Source organism: Camelus ferus, chromosome 18, assembly GCF_009834535.1.
Source record: "Camelus ferus isolate YT-003-E chromosome 18, BCGSAC_Cfer_1.0, whole genome shotgun sequence".
NCBI lineage: Eukaryota > Metazoa > Chordata > Mammalia > Artiodactyla > Camelidae > Camelus > Camelus ferus.
In genome coordinates this window covers 13,829,228-13,847,482 of record NC_045713.1, presented here as the reverse complement: position 1 = coordinate 13,847,482, position 18,255 = coordinate 13,829,228, and the positions used below count along the sequence as shown (strand labels likewise).

At 62.4% G+C, this 18,255-nt stretch overlaps 1 protein-coding gene across 4 annotated transcripts; it reads left to right on the top strand.

Moving 5' to 3' along the window:
- The first annotated feature begins 149 nt into the window (after positions 1-149).
- Positions 150-17,986, top strand: CASKIN1 (CASK interacting protein 1). 4 transcript variants are annotated; one of them, XM_032460189.1, is made up of 20 exons: positions 664-757; positions 6,501-6,552; positions 6,660-6,757; positions 6,940-7,085; positions 7,168-7,263; positions 7,390-7,520; positions 8,006-8,114; positions 8,198-8,306; positions 8,397-8,491; positions 8,660-8,777; positions 9,767-9,868; positions 9,956-10,044; positions 10,121-10,205; positions 10,291-10,382; positions 11,177-11,287; positions 11,361-11,462; positions 12,813-12,951; positions 13,030-15,093; positions 15,728-16,145; positions 16,511-17,986. In XM_032460189.1, exons 1-20 carry the CDS (start codon positions 664-666, stop codon positions 16,605-16,607), a joined length of 4,347 nt encoding a protein of 1,448 aa, XP_032316080.1. In that variant the 3' UTR covers positions 16,608-17,986. The 4 variants fall into 4 exon arrangements, with proteins under 4 accessions (XP_032316079.1, XP_032316081.1, XP_032316080.1 ...); XM_032460188.1 differs by having other exon boundaries at positions 150-757; positions 8,198-8,491; XM_032460191.1 differs by lacking the exons at positions 11,177-11,287; positions 11,361-11,462.
- Positions 17,987-18,255: the final 269 nt, after the last annotated feature.

Below are 18,255 nucleotides of genomic sequence, written 5' to 3'. Positions count from 1 at the left end.
GGAACCACGGGCCAGAAATGTCTGACAGCCTCCGGCGGGCGGGCTCCCGTGCCGCCAGTGCCCGGGTCTCTCTATGCCTGGGTCCCCGCCCGCCCACTGCCTCGAGTCCCTCCCTCCGTGGGTCCCGCAGCCTCTGCAAGCCTCTCTCAGGCTCTGCCTGGCGCCGCCGCCGTGTCGGGGCTCAGTGTCCAGCCCCTGGCGGCTGCTGTCCCCAGCCCCTGGCAGTCGCCCGGTGCCGAGGGGTGTCCGCAGAGGCCCCGCGTGAGCCGCACAGCCAGCACGTGGGGAGGGGGCGTCTCGGGAGGACGCGGCCTGATGTAGGGGCGGAGCCAAGGAGCCGGGCGCGCGACCGGCGCGGGCGGCCGGAGGTCAGCGGCCGCAGGAGCGGGACCCTGGCGTCCGGGAGGCGGTGCCAGGTGCCGCGCCCCCGCCCCGCGCCCGCCGCCGCCGGCCCCCGCCCCCGGGCCGCCCCCCGCCCTTGACGCGCTCCCCGCCCCCTCCGCGCCGGGAGCTGGAGCCGGAGGACGGCGAGGGGCGCGGGCGGAGGAGGAGGCAGCGGGGGAGGGAGGAGGATGCGGCCGGTGCAGCGGGGCCGCCGTTGCCGCCTCTGAGTCGCGCCGAGCGCACGGAGCGCAGCCGCGTCGCTGCGGCCCCGGTCGCGCCATGGGGAAGGAACAGGAGCTGGTGCAGGCGGTGAAGGCGGAGGACGTGGGGACCGCGCAGAGGCTGCTGCAGAGGCCGCGGCCCGGGAAGGCCAGTGAGTGCGGGGTCGCGGGGCGCGCGGGGGACGGGCGGGAGCTGCGGCGCGCCCGGGGGCTGTCTCCAGCGTTGAACCCCCTACCCCGCCCAGCGCAGGGCAGGGAGGGGGATGTTGTCGGGTCCCCGGGGGCGGGGCGGGGCCAGCAGCGCCCAGACCCTCGGTCCGCACCCCACCGTTGCCAGCCCTGAAGGAGGGGCAGCACTAAGCGCCCTGCCGTCACTCGAGCCCCCAGCGGGTAACTGGCGGCACCCACCTCCCTGACCGCAGGCGTTCGCATCCCTCTCTCCCTGCCTCCGTCCCCCTCCTTTCCTGGGCTGCGGACTGACAGCTGGAGGTCTCTGCTGGGCCTTTAAAGGGCGAGGCGGATTCCCCCTCTTCCCCGACACCACGGAGAGAGGGAGGGGCCCTTTGCAGTGAGGGGCGACTACTGAGCTGACAGTCTCTGTCAGACCCCGTCACCGCACCGTGTTTAATAACAGGCTTGGCAGGGGAGTGGGAGGCAGGACCATGCTGGGGGTGTGGCTGCCCAGGCATGGCCGGCTGGGGGCCATTTACGGATGGGGGAACAGAGGCCCAAGGTCGCCCAGAGCTGGCTGAGCTTGAGGCAGGTGCAGACCCTGCAGTAGAGACCCTGGTCCTCTCTGGCTTCCTTGCTGGGAATGGGGGCTGGGGGGCTGGGGGGCAGGAGGGGGTCTCCCAGGAGCCATCCTGAGCTTGCGCTCTGAGGGCCCGGGGGGATGGTTGGAAGCTTGGAGCCCTGATCCCAGCACTCATCCCAGCTCAGCCTGGAGCCTCCCCCGGGGACACAGGAGATGGATGGATGGGCGTGTGGACCAGCCGCGTGTGCGGCTGCGCACGTATGGCTGTGTCAGTGTGTCAGGGCACCTGTGAGGGTGCGAGCAGGGCTCTGATGGGTGGCAGATGGAGTCTGGGTGCCCCACCCAGCCCCAGAACTGTATGTAAGCCAGGGAGGCCTCCCTCCCCTCTCTCCAGGGAGATGCTGAGAGCTGAGACTGCTTCTGGGGCAGGTAGGGGGTAGGTGCTTGAGCCCCAAGAGGACCCCTCCCACTACAGCCCCTGCTTGGCTGCTCCAATCTGCTCTGTGCAATTAGAGAGGTGCACATCCGTGCCTCACAAGCTCACACACACAGGCTGGCCCTGCCTTCCAAACCCGAGGTGCAGGGACAGTCTGCCAGTTGGGGCTGGTTTCAGGGCCTCAGGGCTCAGAAAGGGAGGGCTTTCAGGCAGAGGCGGCCTCAACTGAGCCTCAAAAGCAGGAGCAGGAATTGAGAGGTGGAAGGCAAGGCAAAGGCTTCCACCTAGTGGCCAATCCGACCTTGGGCATAGACAGTCTCTGGGCTTCAGTCTCCTCATCTGTAGGATGGGGGCGTTTGTGGTCCCTGCCTTGTAGCATTGTCTAAGAGCAGTGAGTGCGGGCATGAAGCCCAGGCGCTTGGTAAGTGGTCAGGAAGTGCTCACTATGGCCATTTCCTTAGACTGCGCAGGGCGGGTGCGCGGAGGAAGTAGGGGCATCAGATTTGGGGGTTCCTCCTCACTTCTCCTCTGGCCACCTGGGAATGGTGTGGGGACTTTTACCTCTACCTGTGTCTCCACCCGGGTCTCTACATTCACCCCTGCATGGCCTGGTCTCTGGGCAGGAGAGACACCTGCCCTGGCCCCCGAATCTGGGCTCTCTGACTCACAGGGGCAGGCATAATAAATCAGACAGAGAAATCCCTCCATGAATTAGCTCGGTTGTCATGGCAACACTGGCCTGCTTTGGAGTAAGATATATTTTGATTCAGCAAAGTACAGCTGGAGTTTGGGCCATGGGGTGGGTGGTGTCCAGCAGTGCTCCCTAGGGAGCTCCCCCACTCCAGAGGTGTCTCCATGATTCTTGATGCACACTTTCCTCCCTACACTGACACCTTCCTGTCTCCTCAACCTCCCAGTGTCGCCCCAGGCTCTGTCAGCCCCACTCCTGCCTGAAGGGAGCCTCTCCTCACATGCACCAGCACCAGCACCCTAGCAGTTGTTGTCCTTGAAGGGAGACAAGACGGCTTGGAAGGGAAAATTCAGGGATAGGGGCTGATCTTCTGGGGTGTGGGGGGACACCCTGCCCTTCTTCCTGGCTCAGCCTCCCCTTTCCCCAAGTTCACTGGAGGCAGGCCATCGCTCCTGTGCTCTCTCACCTTGGCCCACTAAGATTTCCCTTCCAGCATCTGGCTCAGAGCTGCCTGCCCTGGGGGAGCTGAGAATGTGCCTTGCCCGGCTGGAGGCTACAAGGCTCAGCCAATCTGAGATGGGTCAGAACCACACACCCCTGTAGGGGACAGATATGGCTCTGTGAAAGTAGCCTGTGAGTGGCTTCCGTGGTTGGAGGAGCACCTGGGCAGAGGCGTGAAGGCAGGCCATGAGGATAGGGTGGGACAGGGTCTGGGGTTGGCTCCCCTAGGGCTTCTGCAGCTGGAGTTGGAGCTGACCTCAAAGGTAAGGATGGTCACAGGAAAGCAGTTAGAGAGCTGGGGGGCACAAGAGACCAGAGAGCCTAAGTCACGGGTTTACTCACTATTACTGATGGGAATCCATAGGACTTAGTGCCCTTGCGGAAAAGGGAAAAGGGCTCCTGGGGCCTTCAGTTTAGTTCCCACTTGCCCCCTTCTCCCCACCTACCCAGGGCCCTCCAGCCATGCTCTGCTTCTTTATTCAGAGCTCCTGTCTCCTTGAGATGCAGCCTCCCCAGCCCCAGGCAGGCTTCCATTCTGGGATCTTCCCAGGTGTCCAGTGTCCCCCATAGGAACTGGGGGTGCTCCAAGACCTCAAGCTCCCCTCCATCCAATTCCAGCTCTTTTCCTCTTTTCTTTTTTTTTTTTTTAAAGGCGGTACTGGGGATTGTACCCAAGACCTGGTGCATGCTAAGCACGCACTCTACCAATGAGCTGTTACCCTTCCCCCAGCTCTTTTTGCCTTGGAAGAGACCAACAGTGGGGAGGGATGGGATGACCTTAACATGATGCCCCTCTTCATGTGGGGAGTGGTCCCCTTCTGGATGGAGACTCCACCTCTTCACTGGTGTCTGTGTCAGTTCCTGGGCCTTGAACACCAACCCCTCTGAAATTTCAGCTCCAGTAGATGCAGGCAGGTGAGCCTGGCCACAGGCTCCACTCAGGACACATGGCTTGGCAGCTGCCTGGGCGCCCAGCTGTGGGAATGAGGAGAGGAATGTGGCCTGGGAAGTCTTGAGGGAGAAGCTGAGAACTGGCTACACTGGAACTAAGAAGAGTTAGGGGGGACAGCGACCATTAGAGTTGGGGCTGAGTGTTCCAGTGGGAGAACGTGCTGAGTGTGGCCCTGAGCAGGGTTGGGGGGATGCCATGGGACAGTGATGTCTGTGCTCCCTTCAGCCTAATGACAGGGGACTATGGCAGGCCCAGCTGCATCATTCACAGAGCCCAGTGCAAAATGAAAATGTGGGCTGCCTTGTCCAAAAAATCAGAATTTCAAGATAGCAACACCAGAGCATCCAACCATGCTTGGGACTCTCCAGAGTGGCTGCACAGGTCACATACTTGAAGCTGGCTGTGGCAGGTGGATGGAGTGCATGAGATGAGGGTATCAATTCAGTCACCAGTTCACTGAGCACCTCGTATGCGCCCAGTACCATTTTAGTCACCAGGTCACTTGTCTTCTTGGAGCTTGTAGTTTAGTGATGCAGATGAACAATAAACAAAATAAATGGTGGTAATGGGGGCTAAAGAGAAAAATACAACAGATACAGGGTGGAAAGGGGATAAGCGTTTTAGGTGGGAGTGGGGGAGGCTTTGCCAAGCAGGTCTTGAATAAAGAGCTGAAGGACGTGAAGCGGAAGTCCCGGGGATAACAGAGGGAAGAATAGCGCCCCCCCCCCAGCATGTTAAAGGCCCTGTGGCAGAGGAGGCTGGTGTGTTGGAGTGCCATCAAGGAGCCTCATGTGGCTGGAACAGGGGCAATGAGGAACTCAAAGTGAAAGGAGCTACCTCATGCAGTGCCATTGTCCAGCTTTGGCCTCCAACCTCAGTGAGACAGGGGCTCAACAGAAGAGTCTTCAGGAGAGAAGCAATTGGAACAGACTCATGTTCTAACGGGATCCCCCTGACCTCACAGGCATAGACTGGAGGGGGCAGGGTAGAAGTGGGGATGCCAGTGAGGAGGTGATGGCAATCATTCTTCGAGAGATGCTGGCCTGGCCCAGGGTGGTGATGCTGGCACTGGCGAGAGATGGTAGGATTCTGAGTGTGCTTTGGAAGTGTCTTGAAGGTAGAGCCAAGAGGATTTGCTGATGGAGAAGATAGACTTAAGAAAGAACCTGGGGCTGATTCCAAGGTTTTGGCCTAGACCACCAAGGGGAAGGGTGGCATTGCTGCCAACTTAGGCGGACATCAGCACAGTGAAGTGTCTGAGCGGAGGGGGAGGGGCAGGGGAGTGGAGATGCTTCTCTTTCTGGAGCCTCCGTTCTGTGCCAGAGAAGCCCTGCACTGGAGAGGGTGGGGGTGGGACTCCTATAGAGCTAACATTAGTGATTGTCACGAACTGAGCCGACTGTGTGCCAGACCCTTCCTGTGTTGTCTGGAAATGCCCTTAGGCCTGTGAGGCCAGCCTTGTTAGAACCTTTGAGCTCAGGGCCAAGGCCACAGGGCCACTAAGGGGCGGAGGGAATATTTGAATTCAGGCCTGTCTGACTTTGTGGGCTTCGTGGGCCACTGAGGGACCCAGACCCTGCATCCAGCAGCTGAGAACCAAGGCAGGAGGGCCCGGGGCTGCTGTGGGTCACGAAGCAGGCCCTGCAGCAGCCCACCCTGTGACTTGACTCCCTCAGCCCCCCACCCCCACCCTCGTCCTGGGCCGGGACAAAGGGGCTTCTGTCCCGCCAGCCCCTCCCTCCCAGAGTGACTGACCCACAAATGGGTTATATAACCATGGCCCAGTCAGGCAGGGGATTGGCCCTAGTCCGGCTGGACCTGAGCCCATGGGAAGGGCATCAGTGGGCTCCCTTCCTCTGGTAGGCAGCTGGTGGAGACTGGGGCCCCAAAGGGAGGGTTTGAGCCCCTGGGGCTTCAGGTGGACTGATCCTGAGCCTCCCCCTGTAGACAAGGTGGCCATTCTCATGTGGTCACTCAGAGGCACCGACCCACTTGCCTGCCTTTTTCCCACACTGCCGAATACGGGCTCAACTACACTGGCCAGGCCCAAGGCTGGGAGTGGGGGGAGGCTGCACCCTGGAAATTGAGATCTTTCCCAGAGATACCCCCATTTCCGGGTGTTCCAGCCTTCCTGGGCCACCCCCGGCCCCATCTGGGCCCTTCTGAGAGACAGATTGGGCTGGCTTTCTCCCTCCCACCATTGGCAGGTGCTCAGCCAGCGTCCCAATGGAGGGGGTTCATGTGCACATGTGTGTGCCTGTGGGGGTGCACAGCCCTGGCTTCTGTCCCCAGGCAAGGACAGGCCCTGTGAACCTTCCAACATCTTAGCTCAGTGGGAAGCCAAGATCTGAAAGCTGGTACCTGGACCTGAGTGCAGGGAATAGAGTTGAATGAATGAATGAATGTTTCTAGACTAATGACCCAGGGAGCTTTGGCCCTGAGCCTACCAGGGAGCCAGCCAGTCACTATCTGTCTGTTCTGAGGCTTCCCAGAGAGGGCAGGTAGGTAGGCCTCAGTAGAGGGGCAGAGCCTCCCTCACTGTGTCTCCTTTCCACCCCCAGAGCTCCTGGGCTCCACCAAGAAGATCAATGTCAATTTCCAAGACCCAGATGGGTGAGTTCTCAGCCAGGAAGATGCCAGTCTGGAATGGGGGTTAGGGACTTCTGGGGACATCTAGGGTGCCCTGGTCCTTGCCCATACGTATCTGTCACCTACCCCAGCTTCTCTGCCTTGCACCACGCGGCCCTGAATGGCAACACGGAATTAATCACCCTGCTGCTGGAGGCCCAGGCTGCTGTGGACATCAAGGACAACAAAGGCAAGGCCTGTTAGGGACCTCAGAGCTGGGGCAGGGGGTCAAGGTCAGGAGTGGGGTCCCTGGAGGATCAGCCCAGGGTCGTGGTCTGGGTAGAGGCAGGTTCTCGTGGGATCGGCATCCTGGAGGTCAGGGTTGGGGTCAGGGTCAGGAGCTAGCTCCCAGCGGCTCCCACCTGCCCCCAGGCATGCGGCCGCTGCACTATGCAGCCTGGCAGGGCCGGAAGGAGCCCATGAAGCTGGTGCTGAAGGCAGGCTCAGCGGTGAACATCCCATCCGATGAGGGCCACATCCCCCTGCACTTGGCAGCCCAGCATGGTCACTATGACGTGGTAAGGACCACCCTGGGGGCTGACAGGGCACCTGGGGCAGCATGAGCCCCACAGAAACCCTCAGGCCTGATGGTCCCTGCAGTCTGAGATGCTGCTCCAGCACCAATCCAACCCGTGCATGGTGGACAACTCGGGGAAGACACCCCTGGACCTTGCCTGTGAGTTTGGCCGTGTTGGGGTAAGTCTCCCAGAGAGCTGAATGGGACTGCACCTGCTCCACCTTCTTCTGAGGTGGGAATCGTGGGACACACCTGCAACCCCCAACCCCATTTCTGGGCCCCCCTACTCTGACTCCTCCTTCAAGGTGGTCCAGCTGCTTCTGAGCAGCAACATGTGTGCGGCCTTGCTGGAGCCCCGGCCTGGGGACACCACCGACCCCAATGGCACCAGCCCCCTGCACCTGGCAGCCAAGAATGGCCACATCGACATCATCAGGTATGGCCGTGTTGGGGCGGGGTAAGGAGCACTCAGCCTCCAGGTTCCTGCTCTTGGCTGGGCCATGAGACAGGAGGAGCCAGGGAGCCATGGGGATGTGGTCAGGCCTCCGGGTGCGAAGGATGCCTCCAGCCACCCACATGAAGAATGTACCAGAAGGGGCTGCGAGGTTGGCCTCTACAGCCCCACGGCCTATGCTGCTTGCTGGGTCATCTTGTGGCAGCCCTGAACTTCTCTGAGCCTCAGTTTCCCCATCCTTAAAGTGGGCATCACAGCAGCACTCCTATTATAATGAGAAGAGATAACAGCGTGAAGGGTTCGTCCAGGGAGGGGCACTTCTACAAGTGCTCCATCACTGTCTTGTCAGGGAGGTGGGGCAGGGTTGGTTTATTCTCAGGCCCCCAGGACTTGGAGCCCGGCTTGGGGGTGCTGGGGTGGAGGGCTCCTGTGTAAGACCCTGCTGGCTACTCCTACCTCCTCACCAGACTCCTCCTCCAAGCCGGCATTGACATCAACCGCCAGACCAAGTCTGGCACAGCCCTGCACGAGGCCGCACTCTGCGGGAAAACAGAAGTGGTTCGGCTGCTGTTGGATGTGAGTCAGTGGGCTGGGGGATCTGGGGTCACATGTGGGTGTCGGGGGGGCGCTTCTGATGGGCCTCGCCCTCTGGCATACAGAGCGGGATCAATGCCCATGTGAGAAATACCTACAGCCAGACGGCCCTGGACATCGTGCACCAGTTCACCACCTCCCAGGCCAGCAAGGAGATCAAGCAGCTGCTGCGAGGTGGGCCCGGGCAGGGCAGGTGGGCAGGGGCAGAGCCTGGGCCGGGCCGGCTCACAGGACTGGGGGGTCTGCTGCCTCCTGTGTCCCCAGAGGCTTCGGCGGCCCTGCAGGTCCGGGCGACCAAGGATTATTGCAACAACTATGACCTGACCAGCCTCAATGTGAAAGCAGGGGACATTATCACAGTAAGGATGGCCAGGGGCTGCTGGAGCCAGGAGGGGCGGGATGCTTACCCCACAACACCCAGCAGAACTTGGGGGGCATGGGAGTCTGAGCAGGAGGCCCAAGCCATCCAGCTGCTTGACCTGGAGGGGCGTCTCCCTGAGCATACTTCCCCCACCTCATCTGGCCAGGTCCTTGAGCAGCATCCAGATGGCCGGTGGAAGGGCTGTATCCATGACAACAGGACAGGCAACGACCGTGTGGGCTACTTCCCGTCCTCCTTGGGCGAGGCCATTGTCAAGCGAGCAGGCAAGTCCCCCTCCAGGCCTGAGCTCGGGCCAGAAGGAAGCACATGCACGGATGTGTCAGCTGAAAGGGCAAGGACCAAGCTCTAGCCACTGCTAGGTGTAGGATCTGGAGTGGGGTCGAGCAGTGTGTCTTGCCAGCTGTCCCCTCATCTGTGTCCCCACACCCACTTCTTTTATTCAGCTGACCTTGCAGGCTAGCCACTCAGAATAGACGGTGACCCAGATGGACGTCATTCCTGCTCTCCAGGAGCTTGCCCTTGGGGAGGGAGGGAAGCAGAAGACAGTGGAATAAACATAGAAGGTACCAGCCACTGACAGAGAATGTGGATGGAGACCGCTGTAGACAGGGCGGTCAGAGAAGGCCCTGAGAAACAGGAGGGGCTGGCCGCGGGCAGCAAACAGCAGTGGGAACCACGTGTGTGAAGGCTGGGAGGCAAGAAAGAGTGTGATTAGTGAGTCCAAAGGAGGCTGGTGTGGCTGACTTGGTGAGAAGAGGGGCACAGGACAAGGCCATAGGGCCATGGGGAGATCGGTTTACCCCATACCAAGGACATGGAGATTGACAGGTGGGGTGAGAGGGCAGAGGAGGGCCAGTTATGAGGTGAAGCCAGCCCGCCCACAGACCTCTAGGTCCCTGGTTTGAGGACCCTGGTCCCAGGCTCCTGGGGGCCTCTTCCCTCTCCCTGCTACCCTGTCACAGAGGGATTTGCACCCTCCTGCAATTCCCCCACCTACAGGACCACAGAGCCACTGGCAGGATAGCCTGGCCTGTGCCCCTCTCTGCCATGCTCTCAAAAATTCCGGGTTGGGAGGGGTCTTCTGAGGGTCTCTCAGCTCCTTGGAGACGGCCAGGGCAGGAGGAGGCTGTGGTGCCGACTCCCTAAGGCGTGTGTGTTCGGCCTCTGCTCTGCGCAGGCTCAGGGGCCAGGCCACGGAATGCCCCAGGCCAGAGCTGGTCCAGGACTCAGGAAGGCTGTGCTTGGTTCACAGGTTCCCGTGCAGGTGCCGAACCAAGCCCACCCCAGGGAGGCAGCTCATCAGGCACCCCTGCACCCCCTGAGGAGATCTGGGTGCTGAGAAAGCCCTTTGCAGGTAGGTGGCAGGCAGCCACACTTCTGTAAGGCAGCACCGAACTAGGCCGGGCCAGCACCGGCAGACGATGCTCCCTCCTGCTGGCAGGTGGGGACCGCAGTGGCAGCTTGAGCAGTGTGGCTGGTGGCCGGAGCAGTGGGGGCCACACCCTACACGCAGGCTCTGAAGGGGTCAAGGTAGGTGGGGTAGTGGCAGGACTGGGGTGGCCTCTGGCTGGAGCAGCCCTGGCCAGCTGGCCTGTCTGGGTTGCAGCTCCTGGCAACAGTGCTCTCCCAGAAGCCTGTCTCCGACTCCAGCCCCGGGGACAGCCCTGTCAAGCCTCCGGAGGGCTCCGCAGGTAAGAGCAAGGACGTGGTACTGCTGGCCTGGCAGGGAGGTAGCCCCCAGGCAGCCCTTGCCCCACCACACCCTCTTGTCCCCAGGTGCCACCCGGTCCCAGCCTCCAGTGGCCCATGCTGGGCAGGTCTTTGGGGAACAGCCACCCAAGAAGCCAGAGGCAGCATCAGAGGGCAAGGTACAGGGGCTGGGCCGGCCGCAGGGAGGGGCGCCTGGGGCAGCCTGCCTGGCTTGGCCACAGTTCAGCCAGGGCCCTTGACAGGCCAGGCCAGGCCCGTCCTTCTGTCCATCTGTCTGTGTGTATAGGTGTTGTCTGTTGTATGGGCTATGCATGTAAGCTTGTGTGTCTAGGAGGTGTGACACAGGTGTGCAGTGAACTGGGGGGTGTGCTTGTGTGGCTGGTTTGATTGCAAGCCGGGCACGTGTATGCATATGTGTGCGTGTGGATGGGCAGGGGTGTGAGACTAGACAGTGGGTGTGCATGGGTGAGATAGGTCCGGTGTGCTGCACCTGTGTGCTAGGGGAGGCGAGCTGCTGGCTGAGTCCTCTGCAGAACTCTGGGCAGAGCCCACCTACTAGGGTGGGGAGGGGCAGCACTAGGTGCCCCTACCTGAGGCCCCATTCCTAGTGCCCCTCCCATGGGACCACACTCCAGGGTGTCCCTGGGACAGGAATGGGGGGGACTGTCAGGGAAGCCTATGATGTGGACAGCAGCTGGACCCTCCCGGTGGAGATCATAGAAGGAGGCTGAAGTGCTGGACGATGCTCAAGACGGCAGCATCCAAGACCACAGCGTGAGGAGGAGCAGCGGTGCCAGGCTGACCGGGCCCTGGCTGCAGATGGCCCAGTGGACGGCAGATTGAACTGCACGGTCTTCGGCTGAGCAGAGAACGAGGCACTGCGGTGGCTGGGATGCATGCCTGGCAGGTGAGCGGGCGGGCGAGCCTGCAGCGGGTGCCTTGTGTCTTCCAGAGCACCGAGGCTGTCAGCCAGTGGCTTGCCACGTTCCAGCTACAGCTCTACGCCCCCAACTTCATCAGTGCTGGCTACGACCTGCCCACCATCAGCCGCATGACCCCTGAGGTGAGCTACCTGAAGCCTGGCCACCCAGAGATGGGCCTCCAGCCTCCAACTAACAGGCCTCTCCTCTACTTAGGACCTCACGGCCATTGGGGTCACCAAGCCGGGCCACCGGAAGAAGATTACTGCAGAGATCAGTGGCCTAAGCATCCCTGACTGGCTGCCTGAGCACAAACCCGTAAGGCCCCCTGCACCCCGGTGGCCAGGCCAGGATGGGCAGACAGACAGACTGCCTCCCTGGCTACAGCCCTCCCCTGCCCTCTGGGGAATCCAGGGAGAGGAGAGCAGAGGATGGCCCCTGTCCCTCCGTCAGGGGCACTGGGGCAGGGGCAAGAGGGGACAGCCTCTGAGGGCCGTCAGGGCAAAAGGAGCTGGAAGCCTGGAGAGTCCCCATCTCTACTACGTGCTCAACACTCAGGCTGCCACACGAGGACACCGGCGCCACCGGGCACTCCTGTACTGCTGCCCATTGCACACTCACCCAGACACTGCAGAGGGGCTGTGTTGACAGGGCATGCTCGCACACACCCAGGCACACACATGGGGGAGATGTGTGCGTGTGTGCTTCGTGTACACAGGCAACACACGTGCACTAAGTACACTCTGGGCGCCAATCAATGACTGCACATGCTGGCTGCCCTGATGGCTGACAGCCACATAGGCAGTGGGCCGTGCTGTCACAGACAGGCACCCCTGTGGTGGGACAGGTTCTGGACTGGGAGAAGGTGGGCCCAGGGCCTGTCGCATCCTTGCTGCCTCTCTGGGCCTCATGCTGTGCTTCAGGCTCCCACACATCCATGAGGGAGATGCTGTGGGTTGGTGACAAGCAGGTTCATGTTTGTCCACCCTGCTTCACCCCACTCAGTCAGCGGCTCAGGGCCCCTCCCAGCCAGCACATCTGGGTCCCATGGGCCTCACTGTGCTTGCACCCAGGGGGTGATCAAGTGTGCTGCGTGATGGTGTGTGAGTGACATTGAGCTGGGAGTGTGTGGACAGGTGGATGCCATTCAGGGAGCCACCAGTTGGTTCTGGGTAAAGACCAACACAGACGCTTGCACATGCGTGTGACATGGTATATGAGGTGTGCCTGCGCTGGTGGGGAACTGGTGAGCGTGACTCAGCAGGGTGTCAGTGCCCGTGTGTGGCTGAGATGCAAGGCGTGTGTATACCCGTATCTGGTTGGTGCTGTGTGTCTGCGTCCACGATGTGTGGGGTGTGTCCTCTTGAGTGCTGTCCCTGTGGCTGCCTGGGCAAGTGAGGAAGCACGTTCTTTGCTCTCCCCCAAAGGGTGTCCTGAGGAAAGGGTCACCCCTGTGTGTGTTTGCATGTGTTGGCACGCGTGTGTGAGCTGGCCTTGGGCTCCTGTCAAGGCGGCCCTGTCTCCAAAGCTGACACCTCTGGCCTGTCTGTTTGTCCTTCTGTCTGTCTGTGCGGGGCTGGCCCGGTGCCCCTTCCTCTGACAGCTCCAAGTGGTGGGCAGGGTGTGGGCAGCCAGCTCGGGCTGCCCTCTGTGTCCCCTGCTCCGTAGGCTAACCTGGCTGTGTGGCTGTCCATGATCGGCCTGGCCCAGTACTACAAGGTGCTGGTGGACAACGGCTATGAGAATATTGACTTCATCACCGACATCACCTGGGAGGATCTGCAGGAGATCGGCATCACCAAGTTGGGTGAGGCCTCACCCGGCCCCTGCTGCCTCCTGGTCCTTGCCACCCTCCCTGGCCTTACCTTCCCTGTGCCCTACTCAGGACACCAGAAGAAGCTAATGCTGGCAGTGAGGAAACTGGCGGAGCTACAGAAGGCAGAGTATGCCAAGTATGAGGGGGGACCCCTGCGCCGGAAGGTACCACAGTCGCTTGAAGTGATGGCCATAGAGTCGCCACCCCCACCTGAGCCTGCCCCAGCTGACTGCCAGTCTCCTAAGATGACCACCTTCCAGGACAGTGAGCTCAGCGGTGAGCTGCAGGCTGCCATGACTGGCCCGGCCGAAGGGGCTGCTGCCGCTGCCACTGCCGCTGCCACTGCCGCTGCCACTGCCGAGAAGCCCTCCAACCACCTGCCGCCCACCCCAAGGGCCTCTATGCGGCCAGAGCCCAGCCTGGGTGGGCGGGCTCGGCACATGAGCAGTTCTCAGGAGCTGCTGGGCGATGGACCCCCTGGGCCTGGCAGCCCCATGTCACGAAGCCAGGAGTACCTGCTGGATGAGGGGCCAGCCCCAGGGACCCCCCCTAAGGAGGCGCGGCCCAGCCGCCACGGCCACAGCATCAAGCGGGCCAGCGTGCCCCCAGTGCCTGGCAAGCCACGGCAGGTCCTTCCACCAGGTGCCAGCCACTTCACGCCCCCGCAGACACCCACAAAAGCCCGGCCAAGCTCCCCCCAGGCTGTCGGGGGGCCTCATGGCCCAGCCCCAGCCACAGCCAAGGTGAAGCCCACCCCCCAGCTGCTGCCACCAGCAGAGCGACCCATGTCACCTCGCTCGCTGCCTCAGTCACCCACACACCGTGGCTTTGCCTATGTGCTGCCCCAACCCGTGGAGAGCGAGGCAGCGCCGGCTGCTCCGGGGCCTGCACCTGCGGCTGTTCCCACGACTGTGCCCATGCTGTGCCTGCCCCCCGAGGCTGATGTGGAGCCAGAGCGGCCCAAGAAGCGTGCCCACAGCCTGAATCGCTACGCAGCGTCTGACAGTGAGCCGGAGCGGGACGAGCTGCTGGTGCCGGCGGCTGCAGGGCCCTATGCCACGGTCCAGCGGCGTGTGGGACGCAGCCACTCGGTGCGGGCTCCTGCTGGTGCCGACAAGAACGTTAACCGCAGCCAGTCATTCGCTGTGCGACCGAGAAAGAAGGGGCCCCCACCGCCCCCGCCCAAGCGCTCCAGCTCAGCCATGGCCAGTGCCAACCTGGCCGATGAGTCGGTGCCAGATGTGGAGACCGAGGGGGCTGGGACTGAGGACGGCCGGCTGGGGGTCCGAGCACAGCGCCGCCGGGCTAGTGATCTGGCTGGCAGTGTGGACACAGGAAGTGCTGGCAGCGTGAAGAGCATTGCAGCCATGCTCGAGCTGTCGTCCATTGGGGGTGGGGGCCGGGCAGCCCGCAGGCCCCCCGAGGGCCACCCCACACCTCGCCCTGCCAGCCCGGAGCCAGGGCGGGTGGCCACAGTGTTGGCCTCGGTGAAACACAAGGAGGCCATTGGGCCTGATGGTGAGGTGGTGAACCGGCGCCGCACGCTGAGTGGGCCCGTCACAGGACTTCTGGCCACTGCTCGCCGTAGTCCAGGAGAGCAGGGGCCCCCTGCAGATCACGGCCAGTTTGTGGAAGATGGCACTGCCCGGCAGAGGCCTCGAGGTCCAGCCAAGGGCGAGGCGAGTGCAGAGGGACCGCCCCTGGCCAGGGTGGAGGCCAGTGCCACACTCAAGAGGCGCATCCGAGCCAAGCAGAGCCAGCAGGAGAACGTGAAGTTCATCCTAACTGAGTCCGACACTGTCAAGCGCCGGCCCAAAGCCAAGGAGCGGGAGGCAGGTCCTGAGCTACCCCCACCGCTGTCTGTGTACCAGAATGGAATGGGCACTGTGCGCCGCCGACCGGCCTCTGAGCAGGCTGGGCCCCCAGAGCTGCCCCCTCCACCTCCGCCCGCTGAGCCCCCGCCCTCTGACCTGATGCACCTGCCCCCGCTGCCCCCGCCCGACAGCGACACCCGGAAGCTGACCAAGCCGCCTGTCTCTCCCAAGCCCGTTCTGGCTCAGCCTGTGCCCAAGATCCAGGGCTCACCCACACCTGCCTCCAAGAAGGTGCCGCTGCCAGGTCCGGGCAGCCCAGGTAGGTGCAGGGAGCCTGCTAGGGAACCCTCACCCCGCTGCCAGCTCCCCACTCCATGGTCTGAGGGGTTTTCCATTTCTTGGATTTGATAAAGACCAGGTGAAGTGGGGTAGGAAAGTGTTCTCTCTCATCCATCCATCCACCCACTGGACCGCTCCACCAGCCCAGAGCTGGGACAAGGGTAGATGAATCCACACATTGCTCAGTGAGCCATGAATAGCAGCACCTGTGGAAGAAAGAGGTTGGAAGGGTCAGGGAGGATTCTGACCTGGCTGGAGAGTAACCCCAGCACAGGAGGGAGGGGAGTGGCTTTCAGGCATAAGGATCAGAGGTGCAAAGGCCCTGTAGCATTCAAGCAACTGAAGGGTCAGTGGCTGCAGTAGGCCACACCTGGAGAGGGATGGAGGTGGGGGTGGGCTGGCCCGGGTTTGGAGGCAGTCACCTAAGCAGGTGTGCACTGGGAAGCCCGACCCCTGGCAGCCTCAGGGAGGCCCAGGGCTTGAGGGTTGCGGAGGGATGAGGCCTTAGCAGTGCAGAGGGTGTTACCTTAGCGCTGCGGCAGGGCCTCTGCTGGGGTGGGCAGCGCGCGCTCCTCGTTACCTCCCACCCGGTGCGAGTCTCCTCCTCCCCGCAGAGGTGAAGCGTGCTCATGGCACGCCGCCGCCTGTGTCTCCCAAGCCGCCGCCGCCGCCCACTGCGCCCAAGCCGGCCAAGGCCGCGGCGGGGCTGCAGTCGGGCAGCACCAGTCCGTCGCCGGCGCCCTCGCCGGCACGCCAGCCGCCCGCCGCCCTCGCCAAGCCGGCCAGCACGCCGCCCTCACTGAGCGCCAGCCCCGCCAGGCCCCCGTCCCCAGGTGCACCCGCGCTGCACGTGCCCGCCAAGCCGCCGCGCGCCGCTGCCGCCTCCGCCGCCACCGGGCCTCCAGCTGCGCCCGACGGTGCCTCGCCTGGGGACAGCGTCCGGCAGAAGCTGGAGGAAACGAGCGCGTGCCTGGCAGCGGCGCTGCAGGCCGTAGAAGAGAAGATCCGACAGGAGGACGCGCAGGGCTCACGGTAGGTGCGGGACGGGGTCCTGCGTGGGCGTAGGTAGGGCCTACATGAGAATGCTGCCTGAGAGCGCTTCAAGGGTGCCCTGCGAGGGCGGAGCCGAGTCGCACTGAAGGGGCATGGTCTGGAGCAGGCCCCGCCCATACATCGCGGGTCGGGGCCCTGGTTGGGCGGGGTCTGCGAGCTGCCCCAGTCCTCGCACCAGGCTGCAGTGCGTGGGCTGGATTCGGGGGCGGGGTGGATGGTGTGGGGGCGTGAACTACTCTGGCCCCGCCCCGAAGCGAGGGCGTGGCCTCAACGAGAGGAAGAACGGGACTTGGGGCGGGACATTCTGCATCGACCCCGTCTACTCACGCCGCGCCCGCCCCCAGCCCCTCGGCAGCAGAGAAGAGCACCGGCAGCATCCTGGATGACATTGGTAGCATGTTTGACGACCTGGCCGACCAGCTGGACGCCATGCTGGAGTGACGCGGCCGCCCACGTCGGGCCCGCCCGCGCCGCATGGGCTCTGGCCCGCACACTGACCTTTACCTCAGGATGGGCACCTCGTGGCGTGGCGCGAGCGAGCAGGGCGACGGGCCAAGGGGAGCCGGGCGCAGGGGATAGCCCTCCAAGTGGCTGCAGGCACGAGGCGGGGGTAGGCCGTGCTGCCCAGCCCCTGCACAAGCACAACTCTTGCCCCCTGAGCCTAGCCGGGAGGACTGCCTGGCTGGGGGACCCAAGGGCTCTGGGCAGATGCTGTTGCCCCGTGGGTGCCCGTCCCTATCTGCTGCTCCCTGTGCAATAACTGCTGGGCCATCTGCCCACCCACCACCAAGCTCTGCCAGCTGTGGGTGGAGGAGGGGCAGCCCCTGAAACCCCTGCCAGGTGAGGCAGCGGGAGTGGGGCAGCCGCTGTAGTCCCCTCCCCAATCTGTGGCAGAGCACAGGCCTAAGCCCAGCACAGAACTGCCCATTGGGGGTCCTCTGCCAGCCGCTCTGGCGCAGCACAAGGGGCTGGGGTTGGGGCCCCTGCTCCACTGCACCCCCCAGAATATAAGCTATCGAAGAGTATTAATTTATTGGGAATGAGCTGAGGCAGATTTCCCCAGAGAAACAAAAAGTTATAACTTTAACAAATATATATTTAAAGAAAGAAAAAATATTATTGATTCTATAGAAAACCATTTACCAACTGCAAGGATACTGGAATCTAGCTCAAGACAAAAGCTGTTAGAGGCCCAGGCCATCTGTCTGTGTGTCCTTCCCTCCCTCCATCCAGGAGTGGCCAGACCCCTGGCCCAGTAGCACAAACAGGAGGCTGGGGTCTGGGGAGGGTTCCATGTTCCACCAGGGCCTCCCCTCTGCTCTCTCTCCTAACTTCTCTGCATCTGAAGAACTTGAAGGATGTGCCTTGCTCGCTGCTGGGCTGTGTCCTCCACGCGGTGGAGACAATGGAGAGGGCTCCTCCTCTCTTGGGGGTGCTGGCATGAGGGTGCCCCTGGGCTTCAGGGGAGCTGTGTACACAGTGTGGTGAATGTGGGTGTGTCAGCTGGGTGACAACAGTGGGTGCGAGGCGTGCATGCCAGGCTGTGTGTGGCTCATGTGAGGGTGTACCCGACTCTCCCTCCCTGGGGTCCCCAAGCTGGCTCCTTGCAGCCAGCCCACCCCCATTTGAGTTCCCACGGACGCTCTGCTCGTGGTCCAAGGCCGTGTTGTGTGGTCGTTCTCGCCTTCTCTTCCTCCCTCTACCCCCTCCAAAAAATACTGACTGGCCTCCTCTATCGTCTTTGCTGATTCACGTGTGTTGGGCACAACTTTGACATTTCTTTAAAAAAAAAAAAAAGAATTAAAAAACGCCGAAAACCAGCGATTGTGATTCGGGCAGGTGGAAGGGCTCTGCCGAGGTGGTGTCTGGGCATGTGGGGCCCCTTCCAGCAGTCACATCCTGACACTTCCCCAGGTGGAGTGCCTGGCCATCTCCCTGGCCTCTCCTCAGTGGGTGGCCCAGGCCAGGGCCAGCAGGTGGGGAGGGGGGTCCGGGCAGGGAACTACTGTCAGCTGTCAATAAACAGCAGAAAATGGATCACTGCTGCCTGGATCACTTTTGAGGCGGGGGTGTTGGGGGCAAGTTGAGG

What these genes read in the sequence shown, in the direction of transcription:
- CASKIN1 (XM_032460188.1), top strand. Translation starts at nt 664, where the DNA reads ATGGGGAAGGAACAGGAGCTGGTGCAGGCGGTGAAGGCGGAGGACGTG. An exon ending in AATTTCCAAGACCCAGATGG is followed by an intron (nt 6,553 to 6,659) that starts GTGAGTTCTCAG and finishes CACCTACCCCAG; the next exon opens with CTTCTCTGCCTTGCACCACG. An exon ending in GATCGGCATCACCAAGTTGG is followed by an intron (nt 12,952 to 13,029) that starts GTGAGGCCTCAC and finishes TGCCCTACTCAG; the next exon opens with GACACCAGAAGAAGCTAATG.